General features: G+C 45.6%; 1 protein-coding gene across 2 annotated transcripts in view; it reads right to left on the reverse strand.

Moving 5' to 3' along the window:
* Positions 1-6,103: 6,103 nt before the first annotated feature.
* NMNAT3 (nicotinamide nucleotide adenylyltransferase 3) overlaps positions 6,104-21,282 on the reverse strand; it is a 121,461-nt gene continuing 106,282 nt past the window's right edge. Inside the window, exons 3-5 of one of the 2 annotated variants that reach the window (XM_041734230.1) lie at positions 18,134-18,317; positions 13,149-13,231; positions 6,104-7,304 (exon numbers count right to left, since the gene is read on the reverse strand). In XM_041734230.1, the coding sequence (XP_041590164.1) occupies positions 6,964-7,304; positions 13,149-13,231; positions 18,134-18,317 (608 nt within the window). In that variant the 3' untranslated portion in view covers positions 6,104-6,963. The remainder of the gene's footprint in view (positions 7,305-13,148; positions 13,232-18,133; positions 18,318-21,282) is intronic. The other variant, XM_041734231.1, reaches the window with a different exon arrangement.

Here is a 21,282-nt window from a genome sequence, read left to right on the forward strand (position 1 = left end):
ACCCAGCAATACCACTCCTGGGAACCTATCCCACAAAAGCACTGGTTTGTAAGGGTTTATGGATAAGGGTATTTCTTGCAAGACTGTTTGTAATAGAAAAAACTGGGGGAAAAACTTTAGATAAGAGCTTCGTAGGGATGCCCGGGTGGCTCAGTGGTTGAGTGTCTGCCTTTGGCTCAGGTCATGATCCTGGAGTCCTGGGATTGAGTCCTGCATCAGGCTCCCCGTGGGGAGCCTACCTATGTCTCTGTCTGTGTGTGTCTCTCATGAATAATTCAAATAAATAAAATCTTTAAAAAAAGAACTTCCTAAAGTGCAACTTTGAGTATCATGTTCCACATATTATTAAGTATATACACCTGTAAACATGCTTCAAAAACACTGATTGAAACAAAATTCAACAGGTGTGTTTACCCAGGCTGCTCCGAGCTATTAAGATGCTCATTCTTTTCTGAAGTATTTCCTGAGCCAGGAGTTGTGCTCCGGACAAAGAATAATGATTAAGACAAATTCTTGCTTTCAGGGAACTTCAAGTCACCACCAAACTCGTCATTTCTAGAGTGATGAAATTCTCTTACAATAGGAGGGCAGGGAGTTGGGGGTACAGGTACAGTGGACAAGTCTAATTTATTGGAAAAGGCGAGGTGAGGCAGGGAACTGAAGAAGAAATGGGAATGAGCTCAAAGGAGGATGCAGAGAGAGAGCACGCATGGGTTGGGGCGCATAGGGAAAATGCTGACAGAAGGAGAGGCGTGGGTGTGGGACACTGAGCAAAGCAGGGCTGGAGCCACAGGAGTGAGCTGTGGGGCGTGGGAGCTTGGGGGTGGTCAGCCACCCCAGGAGGAATAAGGTCTCTACTCCAAGGGCAAGCAAAGGAAGCTCAGATGTTTTAAAAAACGCCTTTATTGAATATAATTTAAATACCTCAGAATTTACTCATTTGACATGCATGGTTTGATGAGCTTTAGTAAATGTACAGAGTTGTGCAATCAGCACCGCAATCCAGTTTTAGAACATTCCTGTCACCACCACCCCCTCCCCACAACCAGTTCCCCGTGCCCACCTGCAGTCACGCACTCCCACCTTCAGGCAACCGCTGGTCTGCTCCGAGCCTCTATCTATAGTTTTGCCTTTTCTAGAAATTTCATGTAAATGGAATCCTACAGTATGTTGTTTTATTGTCTGGCGTCTTTCGCTGAGCGTGTTTCTGAGAGTCATCTGTTTTGTTGCGGTATCTATCACTGGTTCCTTCTCTGAGTTGCTGAATAATTTTCCATTGCATGGATACAGTACATTTGTTTATCCGTTTACCAGTTGAAAACACCTGAATTCTCCCAGTTTGGGGCTGTAATAAATAATGCCGCTATAAATATTCACACACAAGTGAGTGGACAGACACATGTTCGCATCTCTTTTTGGACAGATTCTTAAGAATGGGATTTTCCTGACTGATTATAAGCATTCATGGAGGTGCAAAGCGATATCTCATTGTGGGTCTCTCAAGGCGATTGGTGCCAAGCATCTTCCTGTGCTCATTAGTCATTCGTGTATCTTCTCTGGCCAAGTGTCTTATTTTTGGGATTCCGCATTTGGTGACTCTCTAGAGGGACTCACAGGGCTCAGGGGCAGTTATCCTCATGGCAGTGGGTCATTACAGTGAAAGAACACACGGCAGGACGAGCCCAGGGAAAAGACACTTTGGGGAGAGTCTGGGGCAGTCCAGGTGAAGGCTTCCAGTGTTTTCCTCCTGTGATGGGGGCCACACACAACACACTTTTTCCACCTGTGAAATACAGCAACAGTGTGCAGTGTTTCTGTCCAGGGAGGTCTGTTTGAGACTCTGAAACCAAGGGTTTTATTGTGGGCTAGTGTTGAAAGCCCTTTGCCTGCAAGACCAGCTATGGTTTCTGAAATTCTGCTCCTAGGGGAGCAGGTGTTCGCTCTAAGTCACACTGTTTGAACCAGCCTAGGCAGGTTGGGACAGCAGGACTCAGTCCTGTCAGGTAGACAAAACAGCCTTATCGGTTAGAATCATAGGCAGCGTTCCAAAAGCCAAATTCTCAGGTACCAGCCAAGGGCCACTCTCATGAGCAGGCCTTTCTAAGTAGCGGCATCAGCCCTCCTACACAGGGCTAGTTAACTCTTTGGATCCTTTTTTAATCGGACTTTTTGTTTTCTTATTTTTGAATTATTGGAGATGTTTACATACCCTGGACGCAAGTCGTTTATTAGATATACATTTTGTAAATGTGTTCTCCAAGTCTGTGACTTGTCTTCCATTTGCTTAATGGTGTCCGAGGAAGAAGTTTGGGCAGGGAGGTATTATGCTCAGATTTATGTGTGATCACAAACCGTGCTGGTTTGCACGTGGAGAATGGATCACAGGGGCCAAGGGGAGGGGTTGGGGAGGCCCATTATGGTAGTCTGGCTAAGAGATGATGGTGGTCTGGGCTGCGGGGTGCCAGGAAGGATGGAGAGAGAGAGGCTGCATGTGAGGAATGCATGGAAAACAAGACTGGCAGGGCCTGGAAACACCCATTGTGGATTTCACCAGAAGGAAAGCTGAGCTCTGCAAACTGGTCCACAGGACACCATATTCTTTTTGTTTTTAATAGTGAAACTCCCATTAATTTCAGTGTTCTGGTAATTTGAGAAAAGTGGGATCAGATGAACACTAGGGTTCCTTCCGGTTTTCACAGGCTCTGGTGCCATGCACAAGACTTTCTGGGGTTATTTTAACAATTCTAAAATCCTCTGAGGAGTGCTCCTACGTGTATTATTATAGATTATTTATTGGTCATACCTGTGTGTCTATAATGCTGAGCTTTGGTCCGAGAAAATAACTTCGTGAGTGAAACCGAATAGAGTTTGTGCATAGAGACCCTTGCCAAAAGTGAAGGCAGGAACACTGTTAGCAAAGGGAGTGTAAGGACGGGGATGAGGAAATTCGCGATTGTGTATTAACCCAATTACCAAACGTGCCTTGCCAATCTGGCGCACTATTGGTTTAAAATGGGATTTTGCATCATACTGTCCCAAGTGACACAGACACTATCACAAATGAAAAATCCTTTCCTCGGTCTGGGATGCAGAGCTCCTCTCATTTGGACGGCATCTGGTATCATGGGAGAACCTTTATTTAAGGCTAGAAATTCTATTTACCCAGGAGGCCAAAACACTGTTTTTCTGTTCTTGCAAAATAAACAAAACACCTTGGCACACTGGATGCAAAGAAGGCCTGAGGGAATGGAAAGGAATGTGAGATCAGGTATGCAGGGCAATGTCAATGCAATAAATCAGGAGCACAGCGGTGATACATGTTTTCCCTTCTGATACTAAAAAAAGAAGGCTACATGAATCAATGAGACAAAGTAAGAGTCCAGAAATTGAGAAAGATATATGTGTGTGTATGTCTGTGTGTGTGTGTGTGTGTGTATCTACCTACTTATTATACAGTAGGTTTTGTTGTGTTTTTTTATTTTAGAAGAAGGCAATGGTGGGAAATGGTGGGAGCCACATGGTACAGCCATGAAGCAGAGAGATGACGGCATCTCTTCCAGGCCTAGTTGGGCCTGGTGCCCTACACCTGTGGCAGGGCAGGACAGGGAGATGCTGGTGAGGCAGGATGCCTGCTGCGAGATGCCCATGCAGTGGGAGACCCCTTCCTTGAGGAGTTGATGATGAATCTAGCTCATCATGCTGCCTCATTTTGCCCTCCTCTGCCTCAGGGCCTTTGCATCATTCTGCCTGAAAGGCCAGCTGCCTCCAGCCATCCCTAAGTCTCGTGAATTCATTTTTCAGGTCTCAAATCCATCCTCTCCTCCCTGCTCTCTCTGTATTCTGTCATCAGGGTGAGTCCCTGATGTTTTATGGAGTCTACGTTGTACGATTTTGAAGGCCACTTGTCAGAAAAAAATAAATAAAAATCAGGAATGTGAAATTAGGTATCCACATGATTAGGGCCCCTCCAGGGTGTTGGAAACGGTCTGGGCAAGTGAACCTGGGCCTCTGGCTGCAGGGCACAGAGCCCTCATCCCAGTCTGTAATCAGATGTTTAGTCCTGTGAATATTTGATTCTTCACCTTCCTACTGGACTGTAAGCTTCGCGAGGGGAGAGACTGTCTACTTTATGCATCATTAAACTCCTAGTATTGAGATACTAGGTACATGAGATGCGCATGATAAATGACTCGAATACATGAATGCTGAATTTGAATCGCAAAAATTATAATCACAAGACTTCTAGCTTCCATTCATCAGGTCTCCACTTACCAGGCTATGATGTCAGTACTGAGGGTGCAGGGTGTGCTGGAAGTCTCAGCCTGTAAAAATATGGGAGAAAGCCACTCTGGGCATGTGGGAGTAAAGGAGATGGAAGCGGGGAGGGCCTCTGAGTCAAGGGAGTGGCTTCTAATTCCCACTGTAAATACCACTGTGTCCCCCAGAACAAATAGGACTTCGTGAATGGTGGGGACACCTCTCAAACTAGTCCCTTATGAGAGGTATTTTCTAAATCTGCCTGCTGATTTTCCCTGTTGAGAAAGGCACAAACCCCTCCTTGCATATATTTCCCCACCCCTCTCCATATCCTTAAACCAGAGGGTCTCAGAGGGTCTTATTTTGTGCCCCAGGCAGCATTTAGCAAGGTCTAGGGGGCATTTTTGTTGTTACACTTAGAGGTGGTGGTGGGTACTCCCAGCATGGAAATGGAGAGAGGCTGGGATGCTGCTCAGCATCCTAACTGCACAGGGAAGCCCCTCACAGGAAAGGATGATCTGCCTGGAATGTCAATACCGCTTAAGTTGAGAAACTCTGTTTCAAACCCACAGGATCCCTCACTACCCCTTTTTCTGGACACTCTGGATGTTTGCCTTCTATACTCCATACAGAACAGTGGGGAAAATGCTGTTCAGAGGGTAAGGAGGAGTAAACGCGATGCAATCATACATTTCCATTGTGTATTCAGTCTCCTAGAAATAAAACTCATATTTGTTTTAACAGGCACTGTTGTAGGCCAGTACATGGACTGGTTAGGGAATTTTATTAAAATGCAGATTCTGAGTCAGTAGGTCTGGGGTAGAGCCTGAGAGTCTGCATTTCTGTCCAGTTCCCAGGGGATGCAAACACTGCATCCCGTGACCGTGTTTGGGACAGCAAAGTTCTTGGCACTTACGATATGTCAGCAAACAAAACAAAGACCCCCTGACCTTGGAGAATTGCCAGTATGGCCAGAAGTGAATTGGACCCGGAAAAAGCGCGGACAGGCTGAAGGAGGGCACTAAGAGCCTCAGGGAATCAGAGCTAGAAGAGAATTTAGAGTATCTAGTCGAGCTGCCCCATTTCAGAGTTTGGGAAACCGAGGCGCATGGTAGGGAAGGGAGCTTGGTGAAAGTCACACAGCTTGCTGCGGACAAGGCTATTTGGTTCCTATTCCCCTGCATTATCAAGGTTCTTAGAGACCCCTTGGGGTACAGAACTCAGGGTGAGCAATGGCCAGCAGCCCTAGAGGTTGCAGCGGCGGGGATCTAGGAACTCTCCCCCCTAATTGGAGGGCTCCACTAATTTAGACCCAGGAAATCCTGATGGTCTGCTTTATTCCTCTCTAGCACAAGCACACAAACACTGGAGTATGTTCGGGGAGGTATTAGAGTCCTCCTGACTGGCCTTTTGTTTTTCTGTGTGACTACAGAGCTATAGCAAGGATGAATCAGGGTAAAAGTCTGGAGAAGCAAATTCTGAGTGCATGCAGTTATTTGGTCAGCAAGTGTAAAGAGTAAACTCCAACAGAATTAGGCCAATTAAAACCTCTTCTTAGGCAGGCCGGGAATAACAAATCCTGAACACCTGTGGGCTCCTCTGCTCATCCTTTAGGGCCCACCTGAACAGAGCCACCGACCCACAGCTTCAGATTAGAGCCCTCTTTGCAAGGTGCTGAGAAGCACCTGCTTCCTCCACTGCTGGTACCCGGAAATAGAAACTTTTAAATTCATGTCAGTTCCATTGGAACAGTAGCAAATTTCATGGGGTAGCTAAAAAGAAGAGCAACAGCTGGTACATGGGGCATTAATAATATAACAAAGGAAGAAAAAAGAGAAACTTTTCATTAGTATTTTTTGATGTCAATTTATTATTTATCCCTTTGCCAGTATTCAAACAGGCAGGCGGTCATAAAACATTCAAAAAAGATCCTCTAAAATAGTCAAGGCATCTGTTTTACCTCAGTTCCTTTTTTAGAAACCTGGAAATCAGGAGCCCTGGTATTTATATATTTAAAAAAAAGTCGTGTTAAGAATATCTGCTGTATCAAAAATATTGTTTGAGGGCCGCTCCTTAGAAGGATTTTAGTTTAAATTTTATCTACAGCCTAGGCAGACGGTGGTTCTTGAGGGAAGATTCAATGTAAATTGGCAAAGAGCTGCTTCCAAATTTTTGACTCCTCAATTAGTATTATTTTGCTGGAACAAGGCGTTGACAAAGCCCACTGTTTGGTAATTAGCATCCTGTCAAGGCTCTCCAATCAAGACCAGCATGCTGCATCTGGTCCTAGTTAAAAAGCACATGTGGGCAGTTCTGATCTGACCCTCAGGGGGCCCTGCCTCGCGCAGAACTGCCTTCAGTGCGTGGGCCCAAGTCCCCATTTATCGAATAAGGAGGCCTCTGCAGCGAGAGGTTTCGAGAGCTGTGGTCTAGTTCTGGTGACCTGTCATGCCATGTTAGCCTCTTTGGTAAAAGTCCATTCTTGAGGTGTAGGCACTTGCTTCTCCCAAAAGAAGGTATCTCTTCCTGGGACAGAAGACACCTCTGAAATAAACTGATTGCCTAGATAAAAGGAAGGAAAAGTGGGAAAGAAAGGAAAGAAAGAAAGAGCCGAGACCCTAACTGCCCTTAGGAGGAGCTCCGTGAAGGAGGGGCTGGCTCTCCCCAGCCTGGCTTTCCTTCATTCCTCTGGGTGCTACTGCCTTTTCAGGAGCTGTCCCTGGTGTAGAGGTTGTGGTCCTTGATGTAGGCGATGACAGCATCTGGGAGCAGGTACTTCACGCTGTGCCCTTGGCTCAAGGCCTGCCGGACGTACGTGGAGCTGAGCTCATTCTGCACGGGCTCCCTGGCCAGGTGAATGTTGTGTCGGTACCTGTGCAGGATGGGCGAGCCCGAGATGTATTCCTTTGGGTTGTGACCTGTCCGGCTCACACACACTATGCCAAACTTCTCCACTATTTCCTGGACGTGTGCGTCTTTCCAGAGGTTGGGGGTCTGGAAGGTCTTCAGGACATCTGCCCCGCAGAGGAGCTTCAGCTCAGGCCCAGCTGGAAAAACAAGGGTGGATCCCGACAAGGTTAGAGAAGGGTCACGGCCAGTAAAGACAGCATCATATTCTGTTTTAAAATTGCACAAGCTGCTTTTCTTGGAATGTACTGGGAGCTCCATGTCTGTGTGTTCATGACTGAAAGAGGAAGAAGCGTGCAAGTCAATCTGAAGGTGCTTCAGGGACATATACTGTTGTAAGTAATGATTTAATCAATAAATCTTTTGATATTGGCAAATATCAGGAAATAACACAACAGCTTTCCTTTTACTCCCCTCTAGTGTTATATCAAGTGTGTCTGCGGTGGCTGGACCCCACGGCACGGCGGTCCAAAGACGGCTGTGAACCTTCTGATGGAAGGTGAGCTTGTGGAATCCCAGGTACTAACGAGCTGTGGCCTCAGGCAAGTCACCACCTTTGTCAAAATCTATTTCAGCCCTAACACCTGGTACTTTTTATAAGTAAAAACTCATCATAAAGGTTCTTCGGATAATCAACAGCTAGTGACCTTTTCATCTGTTTTCAATATAGCAAAGCTCTAGAACAACTGATCAATGTGGCTAATCCTTTGGCATTTGTTCTAACAATGATGGTTGCGGTGATAAAAGGATGCCTAACGTTTGCTGGGTGCTCGCCGTGAGCACCATCGCTAAGCGCTTTATGGATTTAATCTCATTTGATCCTCAGAACAATTTCATGAGGGAGGCGTTACTCGTCTGCGGAGAGGGAAACGGGCCTGGAGAGGCTAGTGACCCGCTTGAGGTCACCCGTCTAGGCGGAGGCAGGATTCAAACCCGCCAGCCAGCCTCGGGGTGGGGTATTTGTAACTGCTGAGCTCTGCTGCCTCCTGCTGGCGGGAACTGTATGTGCATCAGAACCCAGAGGCCCTTCCAGGATTTTCCTGGCACTGTTCAAGTTCATGGCCCTCTGAATGGGCTAATGTGGACAGGGGAAAACCAAAGGATCTCTGGTCCTTCTGGAAGGTGATTCCAGCTTCAGTAAGTGGCAAAGGCTGTGTTCCTAGGGTGCTGGCAGCTCTCAGACACCATGAAACCTCAGTGGGGAGGGTCTCTGGGGATACCTCCTATTGGGGAGAGCGCTGATGTAAATGGTCAGTTGAGGCTCTTCTACTGTGCAACCTTGGAAGGAATCTGGATACGGGTCAGAGAGAGGAGTAAGCAAGGGAGCACCAGACCGGTTGTGGAATAGAAAGTGAGAAACTGGAGGGGCCACGGAGAGGTCTGAATTCCTGCCGCGGTTGGCCACAGGCTGCTGTGGGGCTGGAGCCAAGATCCATCCTTCTCTGGGCCTCAGTGTCCCCATCCATGAAACACTGGCCTTGTTTCCTAATTTTGAAGGAGCAGATATAATTACAGAGCAGACTTCAAACACTCTAGCTGCAGAATATCGGTGTAATGAAAGGATACTCAAACATTTCACTGATGCGTGCATTCATGAATTCTCCAAGGTGAAGAACTAGGACTTTAAAACCAGGCACCTTAGATTCAAATCCTGGCTCTGCATTCAACACCTGTGTGACCTCAACTTTAAAACAAGGATACTAACAGTACTTATCTCATTGAATTATTTTTAAAATTGAATGAGCTTATAAAGTACTTAGAGTGCTTGGGACAGAATAAGTGTGATAGGTGTTAACTTCAGTCTATCCACCTACCTGCTTATCTACTAACCCGTTCATCGACACATCCACTCAACACTTAGTTTTATTGACTTTAAAAATATTCCCTAAGTTTAAAAATTGTTCAATAACTCACACTTCTCACTACTTTGGGCTGGTCCCATTGCTCACAACATCTGCAGATTTGGATTATTTTGCATATGTGAGTTTCTACTCCAATTTCTTATTTATTCAACCATTATAATATAGCAGGTGACCATCTTTTGACCTTTTAAACAAGTGGGTGATTTTTCATGTGCTCTTCTATGGGGGAGGTTAAATGATGGGCCTTTTGTAGGGCCTTTTGAGGCCTGGAGCACACCTTCCCCCCCCATTCCCACAGGTCAAGGAACAGAAGACAACCCCTTCTTATCTCAGTGGATTTTTGTGGGGGCAATTTCCACACACCGGCTTTGATATTACACACAGTTTGATTTATTAACAGTGACAGGAATACAATTCACCCTGAGCTCTTGCCTTCAGGGGACAAGTGCCCACACCTTCCCATTCCCCAAATCAAAGGCATGTCTGTGGGGTAATCACTTCTTCTGGCAACAAGTGCCTTAGACTCGAAGTCTGGGCAGGCCTCAGAGACCCTTACATATCTCTTTCCAATCCATTCACATCACTGCTACAGACTCTTCAGATTGAGTGACTGACTGTCCAGGTCCAAAGTCCGTAAGTCTGAGGTGTTGAATAAAGGCTGCCAATTTGATTCGTCCTAACCACGATGTAGTGACATAAATCAGATGTCTGTGGGCATTCTGGGGCAGTGTGCTTTCTTGGAACAGCCATGGGCTTTGAAAAGCAGACAAAGCAGAGATTTATGTGCAAAGTGAGAGAAGTGCCACCAGTAGCCTTTTCTTAGGATGTCCAGGTGCCCTGACTCTTTATATCGAGAACACCAGCCCTGAGGTCAGTCAGCCCTGGGTTCGGGTTTCAGATCTGCTGGAAGCCTGGGAGAGTTCTAGCAGATGGGCGGGTTTCCTGTGCTGTCAGATAGGGATGGCCTCCTGTGGAGGTTGTGGGAACTGAGTGACCGAGGGAAAGGGAATGCAGTGTGAATCTGGGGCCCAGTGCAGGGTATGGCCATGGCCGTGCAGACACACTTGGGAGTAGTGGGATTTCTGGGTAAGCAGGACAGCAGAGCTGAAGCTAGGTATCAAAGGGCGGCGGCCAAGTTAAGCAGACAAGGCCACCGGGGAAGAATTCACATGAGATGGAATCAGAGGAGGGGGATGCTTGCTCTGGTTGTATGGAAAGGGAATCCTCTGAAGGAGGATTGGCCAAGGCCAGGGACCACCTGCACAAAAGACAGACACCATCCAGCTGTTAGAGGACCGACTGAGGCCTCAGCCATCCAAGGTGTCACACCCGAGCAGCCCAGGACTTGGCAGTCTGCGGCACGGGGTCAGCCTAAGGAGACCCACAAATCATGGGAGTGCTGGGCAAAGCCGGGCTCTGGCTGCCAGAAAGCGCTGAGCTCAGCCCGTAATCTGCAGTCCCACAGAAGAGCACACAATAAAACCCACAGCACACAAAATGGTCCTTCACAAATATGTCGCTAGTAACACATAAGCCACCTCATCGGAAGCCAGATTTATGCTGAGGGATTCCACCTTCCTTTGGTTAATTGTTCTAGTCCCCACCCCACCCCCATTACAAATGTGAATTCTGTGTCGCTTATAAAATATATGGATGATATGTACTTAAGGTAGAAAACAATTCTTCTCATGAAAACTATCAATACTTTTGTGTATTTTTTGTTTTTTTCCATTGATTTAGACATGCAGATAGATGTGCAAGTATATTTGCATGTTTTTATATATATCTTGATTTTTCCCCACTTCATAAGCCTTTTTTATCCCGATTTTTTTCATATCCTGATTTTTTCCCACTTACCTCATAAGTCTTTCTCCGAAAACCTTTTTGTCAATTGTTCATCCTATGTATACAGCATAATTTAAACATTCCCTTATAGCTAAACATGGAGGTTGCTTTTATTTTCTGCCATTATGAAAACTGCTCTGATGAACATCTTTCTACGTAAATCTTTGTCCCAATTTCTAATTATTTCCACAGTCCGATTCCTAGAAGGGGAATCTATCAAGCAAAGGACGTGAACATTTTTAAAGCCGCTGATATATTTTGGTAAACTGAAAAGCCCACTTTTCATTCAACATAAACATTCTTTTTTAACAGTTACTTTAGGGGAGAAGATGAGCAGGACTTACGGTCTGAATAGCAATAAAGGGGAGAAAGAACAAATTCCATAGGGCCAAGCAGAGTAGCGCCTAGAAAAGTAAATTTGAAAAGAATGTGGGTGCGTTTTGGTGTCGGGAGGGGGAGAGCCCATCTCCAATGAAAGCAGCCTGGTTTCACAGGGACGATGGGTCCAACCTGGGCCTAACAGGAGAGAGAGGTTTTTCAAAAGGGGAGTCAAAGGGAAGGGGTGGAGGAGCAGTCTTGAAAGAGCTGAGACAGGATTCTGGAAGTATGTGCAGAGAGGTGGAGCAGGAGAGGCTGGAAGCTTCCGTGTGGCATCCTGCCCATGTCACTAGAGGGTCCCTGCCTGTCCCTGGAAGCTCTAGCATTCCACCGCAGCAAGGAATGTCAGGCACCCATGCTGTGTCCTGCCTTTGTGCCTTGCTCAGCTGCCCTTCTGCCCGGAAAGGCCCCTAACCCCAGATAACCTACTGATCCCATGAGTCTTGGTACTAGTGTCTCCTCCTCTGGGCAGCTCCTCCAGTCCATGCCTGGACTCCCCACCATTCGCAGCCTGTCTCTAGCCTAAGGTCGGGGGTGAGGCGGGCTCTTTTTTTGTTTTCCACCTGAGTCCAGAGCTTGGCCTGGGGAGGTGCTCAGCCAGTGTCTCTTGACTCTGGTACGAGTAGTTGCTAAGCCAGAGAGGCTTCTGAAAGAAGGCAGAGGCTGACAATTAACACTGCCTGTGCTCCCACCTGGGGCTGGGGGTGGGCGTGGGGGTGGAGAGAGGCAGACAGACCAGAGGAATACAATGAACGCTGTAAAGCTGAGGACACGGGAGAAGCTGTAATCCTCCTTTCTTACACTTCTACTCTAGTAGGAGGTCTGGGGTGTGGCCTGAGAATTATTAGACCCCTCACAGGTGATTCTGCTGTGAGTGATCCTTTGACCAGCATTTGGGGACTGGGGCATGCAACCTTTAGAGGTTGGTGGCATTTTCTATTTCTTTTAGAAGAGCATTTCCCAGTCTGTGTTCCGGGGGTGGGGAGAAGGTGCAGGGTGGCGCCAGAATGTGTTGAAAAGGGTCCCATGACCAAAAAGTGATAATGGTGACGAGCTAGTTCTCTTCCTTGTAGTTGCAATGCACGTGATCATAGTAAAGGCTCTGAAAAGTCCTGCAGGAAAGAAGCCATTTTAGGTTGGTTTAACTGTGACATTCCTGAGCCCTTCTGATCTGGAACTAGTGTCCCACCACCCACGGTTGGGAGACTGGACAGTAGGAAACCCCACAGATGGGTCTGCTGGGCACTCAGCCCAGCGGGGCCAGGGATTCCCTACTCACTTCACATCTGGCCCTTCCATCATCAGGTGCTTCTCTTTGTTTGCATGAGGGGCCTATGCATTTGACCCCTAGGACCAGGGCTGCCATTAGAGAGGGAGGATGCTTTGAAGTCACAACTGACAAGGTTCTATCAAATACCAGGAGTTGACAACTGGGTAGAGACCCAGGGTTACAAACTGATAGGACAATCCATATCTGAAATTCCCCTAAAAATAGGTTTCCTCTTCTGAGTAAGCCTTTGAGGAAGATGGGCACAAGTATTGTTCTCGCAGTTTAAGGGTTAGAGCAGCACATCTGTACTCAGAAAGGCTGAGGTTTTTAAAAGGACTCAGCACCACTCACCAGTTTATCCCCATGTAGCCCTGACTGTAATCCTTGTCACAAGCACAAATCACAAGGGTAAGTAAACTCCTTTGGGGCAGAAAATCCTAAATCAGCATAATGATTTACAAGGGATGGTGGCCAAGGGTTTAATTTGACCTTTCAATCTGGGAAGGGTCACCACACCCAGGCGAGCCTCAGAATCCTTGGCCGTGCTTGGGAGTTGGTCCCGGGGAAGGAGGGTGGGGGGTAGATCCCTGACATCTCTCCTTCTCAGGGACAAGAGGGTCTGCACCCACCTGTCCGGGCTGTCGAGCCAGCCCTGCCATGGTCCGGGCCTTCCGTTTGGGGCAGAGATCTGAGCAGTTCACTGTGATGATGCCTGCATTGCAAACACACAGGCTCAGGGCATGTCCATCCCCCAAAGCCACCCAGGGGTCTCAGTGTTTCAGTCTCAGCCTGCTTTTGCCCCTTTTGTGTAGGTAGCTGGTTCCACACATGTTCGTGGAAGGCCTACTAGGTGCCATGCCTGTGCCAGGCGCTTGGGTGGGAAGCAGATGTGATTGGGTCCTGACCATCCACTGCCTTCTGCGAGCTTCAGTGAAAGGGGGGAAGTGAGCATATTTCTACTTTTTAAACACCGTTTTTCAATACCTCACTTAAAAGTTGGGTGGGGACTGAGGACACAGGCTATTAGAATCAGACTGGAGTTCAAAATAGACACTGTCATTTATAAAGCCAGGATATAACAATGCCTGCCTTTTAGGCTTTTGTGGAGGTAAATGAGCTACTGTGCAGTATGCACTGGCACAGTGTTGGCCCACAGCTCACTCTTGTCATAAACTACAATTCAGAACTGCACAAGGTGAGGACTAAGAATCTGGCTTAGAGTCACATGGCCTGGGCTGCATCCCAGCACCCCATGGGCCAGCTGGGTGACCCTGACCAACAGGTCTCCCTGTGCATGGTAACGAGGAATCTCTCGTGCATGGTAACGAGGAATCTCTCGTGGGTGGTCATGAGGACTGAAGGAGTTACGCAGAGCGCACTGAGCAGTGTGCAGGACGGTCTCCTTTTGTGTTTGCATTTCAGATCTGATTGGACTTAACACCAGCTCAGCATGCCTGGCGCCTTTAGCAACCAGCTTTAGCAACCAGCGTGCAAATCAAGACATAGCTGATCAAACACGTTGTATCGATGCAAGATTATATATATTTATGAGAGCTGTGTTTGGGAGGAGAAAGTGCCTGGTGGGAAAACAGGTGCTTTGAAGCCAGACTCGGGGGGGGGGGGGGGGTTCGAGTTTAGATTTTCTTGCTCGTATGACCTTGGATGAGTCCCTGACACTCTCAGAGCCTCAGTGACCTCATCTGTTTGTTGGTCATCATGGAAGTTAATGCTGACCGTCTCTCTGCGAAGCATCACCAGACCATGAGAGAGAAAGTGCTTCTAGCCTGCCAGACGCTGGCCTAGCAGCTCGGTGCTGATTATCACTAGGGGAAGGCACAGCATAAAGGTTGAGCTTTAGAATTAGACTGCTTGCTTGGAATTCTGCTTCCAACTAGTAGCTGTGGAATCTTGGTGGGTTCCCTAAGCAATCTGCCTCCAGTCTGTAGAATGGGGGGGGGGGGGGTTAATGCACCCACCCCTGTGAGCCGCACTGAGGATTCATGGAGAGGCTTAGCACTGGCCCATCTACAGAAAGTGCCCAATCAACACTGGCTGTTCGCCTGTGAATGCTGAGCCCATTTCATTCATTCTTATGTTTTTAATCCTCAGGAACTGCTTACCTAAAGTCAGGAATGATGGAAGGAGTGGACAAATAAATACGTTTGATTCTGGTCCAAGGTCCTTCCTGATGATCTCGGAGACTCAGTTGAGTCTTCTTAGGGCCTAGCTGGACTCTGTGTCTCTGTTATTGTCTGCTTTGGTTTTGGTAAGCTTCAAGTCTGAGGATTCACTCCTGAGTTGGTCTGGAATCGCCCATCAGACTGAAGTAGGCATGAGTCTCACCTCTACTTTCTAACAGTAGGATGTTACTGTGGATGTTACTGATCCTTTAAGAGCCTTCACTTCCCCATCTGTAAAGTGGGACTAAATTCACCTACTTTTCAGAGTTGTTGAGGTGACTAGATATTACCTACCTGAAAAAGCTTGCCACACAATAGTGATCAGTAAAGGTGGTGGTGACTGTCATCTTATTTTACTTACCTTGAAGCTCCTAGTTCAAGTTGACCCTACCTTGAATATGATCTCTGAACTCCGATGTATGAATAATTATTTTCCTCACAGACCTCTACTCTGCCTGTGTGGGCAGTGGCCATGGCTTCCTCTTGTTGCCTGCCTGAGTGGTGCTCTGGGGCACCGGGCCCTGGGCCTGAGGGCTGACCCTGGGACCTCATTCTCTGTGTCCTCTGCAGCCCCACAGGTCTCCATGGATGCCCGATTAGAGAGTCATTGTGGCAGGAACAAAGTCAGTCCCATTGTGTCCCCACCCATAGATCACTGGTTTGAAGATCACCATAAGCATAGCTTCAGAGTCAGATTGGCCTCCACCACTAGCTTGTTTTGTGACTGTGATTAACTTAGCCTCTCTGAACCTGTTTCTTCATCTATAAAACGAGGATAGCACAAGATCATGCTTGCAAAGGGGCACCAGAGATGACAGTAGTGATGGTGATGATGATGGACCACATCAAATGGCATTGTGACTAAAGACCTCCCCCTACAACATGGGGAGAAGGTGAGCAAAAGAAGTTATTAAATGTCCTAAAAGCTTGAAAGCTGGCCTAGATTTAAAAAAAAAAATCAGAGTAAAAATAAGCCCAATAAGGAGAAAAAAGAATCCTCAATGAACCCTGTGAACTTCCCTCATAGTGACGTCACTATGTAAATTCACAGTCGATTCTATCAGGAAGATACTAAATGGAGCAAAAGGTGATTTCTACTATGCTTCTAAAATCACCTAACTTTATAATGACCAGATTTTCAATCTTTAAAAAAAAACTGTTTTTAGTAATTGTAGGAAAACATGAGCAATCAAATTTCCTAATTATGCACACTCTAAATATTGGGAAAAAATGTAATCAGCTATCTGATAAAAACTGTGTTGTCTATTTATATCAGTTAATTTTCAACCCTGGCTGTACAAAATATATCATTTGGAGACCTAAAAAATACTCCTGCCTAGACCCCACCAAAAAATCTTAATCTCTGAGGGCCTGGGTTGGGGGGGAGGGGTTGGGGCAGGGGGATGAGCATTTTAAAAAAGCTTCCCAGGTGATTCCTACAGCTAAGGTCCACTAGTTTGGATGGATCTTGGTAGTGATCATAAACCTGATTAACCTACTTCGTGACTGAGGCTGTGGCCTCAATCCTGGCCACACATTAGAATCACCAGGGGGCCCTTAAAAATTCCAATGCCCCACCCCAGACTGATGACATCCTGCTCTCTGGGACAACTCTCGGGGTTTGGTACTTTTGAAAGCTCCCTAGGTGATTCAGTGTGCAGCCAGGGCTGAAGAGCACTGGACTAAAGAACAGAGTAAAAAAAAAGAAAAAGAGTATGTTCCATAAAATCTTAGCTCATACCTGCATTTTGCAGCAGAAGGAGCGACAATATTATGTAGTTCTGTGGTCAGTTGCTATTTATCCAGGAATGGCTTATCTGTGTTGAGGATAAATTACGGGCCAGTGTTAGGGATGCAGGGAAGGTAGCTAACATTATTAAGCACCTACCATAAACTAGGTATTTTGCCCACATCATCCCATTTAATTCACACAGTACCCCAGAGAAGTAGGCAGTGTCATCCCCGTCTTATTAGGTGAGGAACTGAGGCTCAGAGAGGCTAATTCACTTCTATCAAGTCACTGAGCTAGTAAACTAGTCTCCAAAATCTGGGCCCTCAGCCATACTTCCCTTCACAGGGTGGAGGAGGGAAGCGTCTCTGTGACTACATGTTAAAGCTAAATGATTTGCTGGATTATCTACTCTTTTTTTTTTGTATTCCCCTCTGCTATCCTCCAGAGATGAGAGCTGGCTATACTGCTTGTTCTTTTTTTCTTTTTTTAATTTTTTTAATTAAAAATTTTTTTTATACTGCTTGTTCTGAAGGGATGATCTAGGTATAAATTTATGCTTTATGTTAAAAAAAGAGCATATATCCTAACAATTATTTCATATTTGCTCTTCGTTTAATTTGGCAGTAGGTTCTGAAGCAGCACTGAATTGCTGAATGGTTCTAGCTGGTTCTTTCCCAAGAAAAAGGCAAAGTATCAGAACCAGGATATGTAACTAAATGTTTACCTTGACTAAAAGTTTTCAACCAAGTGACTCTGAAGCAGAGTCAAAAATGAAGAGCTAAATAGATTTACGGTGAACAGGCCTGCCAATTACTTGACCCTGTCCCTTGTGCTTCCTATTTCCTGACAATCTTAGTGCTTCCAAATAGATAAAAGACACACCCTCTGTTTGCAATCCCTTCCAGCAGAGATGGCTGTCACTAGTGACAGGCAGGCCCACCTCCCTGTCCCCCTTGATAGCCAGGCTGGGTGGGGCTTCCTGCTTCTCCAGCAAACTCCCAGGACCAGCTCTCAGACACACGTCAGACACACATCAGTGACCAGTGACCCGCTATCCCAACATCCAGTGCTCCCAGGGCTTTGAAACAGCAATTTACCTATGCTGGATGCTAAAAACAGTTCCAAAAGGAAAAAAAAAAATATCCTGAGCAACTTTCTAGATTTATAGCCTTTTTTCCTATTTCACATAAAAGTTTAGATTTACAGAACCCAGGATTTGTACAATTAGAAAAGATGGCTTATTATGTAGATGCAGGTTTCAAACTAGTCAATGATGTGTCCCACTTACTGAACAGTCTTCCGGGACATCTGGGTCAGGAAAGTTCTTTACATAAAACAAAACAAAAAAACCCTCATTAGGTTTTATTGTCCCCATTTTGCAAGTGAGAAATATGTCTCAGAGATCATAAGTGTCTAGCCTCACAGCTACTAGGTGGCATCACTGGAGCCCTCTGAAACAAGATTGGGTGTTTCCAGAAAGTGCATCCTGCAGGGCAGTCAGTGGGTTGTGATTTTTATACTCAGGACCTCTTCGAGAGTGTGTCTGTTCGTCGCTCTCCCTCTGAGAGGAAGCACTTCTGGGATTTTGGCTGAGAAAGCCTGGCTGAAGCCCTACTTAATACCTGGTCCCTACTTCCACCCACTGGGCTCTGCAGATGTGTCCCACAGCCGCTGGTCATCACACAAGCATGTCCACTATTACCTCAGCACCTTCACTGTCTCCATCCACTGCACCTGCTCACTCTCCCAGGGGTCCACCTGGACCCAGTCGGACGTCTGCAGGGCCAGCCGGGCCATGGCCACCCGGTGGTGGGCAGCCACGAGGTCTTTCTTCCTGTAGTTGTCGTTGACAGGGGAGATGATACCGCCGATCACCTGGTACAGTCCTAGGCAAGGGAGAGCAGTGGTGTGGTATGTGCCGACACTGACTGCCTGGTTGCCTGAATCCAGGCAGGCGCAGAACTCTCTGTGCCTCATCCTGAGTGGGAGCAGACCGGGCATTCTCTCCTGGTAGGCCAGCTCCCTCAGGGGCCGCATGCTTCTCCAGCTTTCTACAGCACAGAGTCATACCTTGGGGAGCAAGGCTGTGAGGATGTGGCCAGACAAGACTCCTAGATAGCAGTGTGGACAGTTAGGGTAAGAATATGCTGGAGGAACATCATGACGTCCTCCTGCATAGGACTTAACAGAGGCACTACCTCCTCTAATCAGGTCTGGGATGATAGTTAGATGCAGTTTCTTAGCCCCAACAGGCGGTCTTGTGAATCAAAGATGAAGAGATGGGGTGAGCATGGACCAGGTAGGACCAGGTAGGTGGGAGGTGGGAAGGAGATGGGAAGTGGTGGCTCTAGGAGGCATGGGAAGGCCTACTTTGGGAAAGACGTGTGTTGTGTAGGTAAGTGATGCTGTATGGCTCAGGGACTGGAGAATGGAAAGCTTTAATTTTGGAGCTAGGGCGACATTGTGGAAGCCACAGAGAACCAGGAAAGAGTAGAACAGGACTCCAAAGCCTTGGGTGGGGGCTCCAGCTTCATCATTCTCTAGTCCACCCGAGGCAATTACCAACCTATCTGGAAAAATAAAATACTTAATCATTTGCACTTCAGTTTTCCTGAATGTGAAATGGGATCATACATGCTGGGCGGGACCTTGTGCTAAGGAGACCTATTAGGGAATCCTTATATAGTAAGATGATATTTTAAGTATATGATATATTTTTTAAAATTATAAAATATGCACATAAAAGAACACAAAACACATATGGCCTGACAGTTATAAAGTATATCCTGCTTTCATCATCACCTAGATTAAGATATAAGCACTTCTGGCACACCAGATGTTCCCTACCACAGGTCCCACTCTGACGGAAGTTAATCACTCTTCTTACTTTTATAAAATTAATTCTTTCCTTTATAGCTTTACCATGTATTTATGTAGCCTTAAAAAAACACAGATTCATTTACCTTCTGAAACTTTTATAAATGGAATCATACTGAATATTTTTGTTTAGCCTTTTTCACTTTATGTAAATAAAATTCATGTAATCCAACCAGTTTTACTGCTGCATAGCCTTCCATTGCAAGATTATATACTAAATAATTGAATTCTTTTACTGTTGACAGACTTGGTTTGAGTCTGGCTTTGGACAATTAAAAACAGTGCCTCTACGGACACTTTTCCACAAGTCTCCCTGTGCACGCAGGCATGCATTTCTTAGGACACACACCTAAGAGTGGATCTGCTAGGTCGTAGGGTAGGTGTGATTGCATCTTTACTAGATAATGCCGGACAGTTTTCCAAAGTGGTTGTAGCTATTTACCCTCCAACCAGGGATGTATGAGAGTTTCGTTTGCCCCATGCCATGCCATACAAGGTTATGGTCAGGATCTCCCAATTTGATACATATGAAGTTATATCTCATTGTTTTAAAGTTCATTTTCCTGCTTACTAATGAGGCTGAGCATTTGTTTATTCATATATATTATTAAACATTCAAGCTTAAATTTTTTTTGAAGCGCCTGTTCAAATCTTTTGCCCATATTTTGTGTTGTCTGCTTTTTTATCATTGATCTGTAGAGTTCTTTATATATTCCAAATACTATAGCCTTTTGTTATGTGAATCATAAATACCCTCTTGTTTTATGGCTTGTCTTATTGTTCTTTTTTATGGAATCCTTTGAAAATGAAAAAAAACAAAAGTTCTTAATTTTAATGTAGTTGGGTTGGGTTATTAGTTTTTTCCTTTATTGCTAGGGCATTTTGTATTATGAAGACATTTTCCTATATTATCTCATAAAAGGTTTATAGTTTTGTTTTTTCACGTTTGGGTCTTTGTGCACAATGTGAATCCTATTAAGTTATTTTTCATTTGGATAGTCAATTATTCCAGCAATGTTTACCAAGAAGACCCCATCCACCCTGCTGGTGCACTACCACCTGTGTCGATCATCCAGTTTTCATATGTGCAAGGGCCTGCTTCTCTACTCTCCTGTTCCATTGTCCTATTTGCCTGTCCTTGTGCGTTGCTTTATATAGCTTTATTACACATCTTGATATCTGGTTAAGCAAATCCTCCCACCTGTCTTGGCAATTCTTGACTTTTTGTATTTTCCGTATAAATTTTACAACAAGCTTGTCAGATTCCACAAATGAAACACTACCCCTTGCCCCTGCCCTACCCCGAGAAATTTCAATAGGAATCGAACTGAATTTGTAATTCAATTTAGGGAGGACTCATGTCTTTACAATTTTTAGCCTTCTAATCCACAAGCACGGTATATCTTTCCACTTGTTTAGATTTCCTTAAATATACTTAGATAAAGCTTTACAGTTTTTCTTGTAGAGGACTTAAACATCTTTTGTAAGATTTATTCCTAGACACTTGATTTTTTGGATGCCACTATAAATGGCATTTAAAAAATCTTTTTTATGGGGCACCTGGGTGATTCAGTGTTTGAGGGTCTGCCTTTGGCTCAGGTTGTGATCCGGGGTCCTGGGATAGAGTCCCCCATCGGGCTCCCCTTGGGGAGCCTGCTTCTCCGTCTGCCTATGTCTCTGCCTGTGTCTCTCATGAATGAATAAATAACAGCTTAAAAAGTTTTTTTATTCTATTTGTTGCCAATATATAGAAATATGATTTAAGCATCTTGGATGCATACATATATCTAGTAACCTTGCTAAGCCCTCTTATTCTAATTGTTTATCTGTATAGTCTTTTGAATCTTCTGTTCAAAATGTACTATCTGAAAATACTGACAAAATGTGCCACATTTCCAATCCCTGGCTTTTGTTTTCTTTCTTTTTAAAAAATATTTTATTTATTTATTCATGAGAGACAGAGAGAGGCAGAGA

This window comes from Vulpes lagopus, chromosome 19 (genome assembly GCF_018345385.1).
Source record: "Vulpes lagopus strain Blue_001 chromosome 19, ASM1834538v1, whole genome shotgun sequence".
NCBI lineage: Eukaryota > Metazoa > Chordata > Mammalia > Carnivora > Canidae > Vulpes > Vulpes lagopus.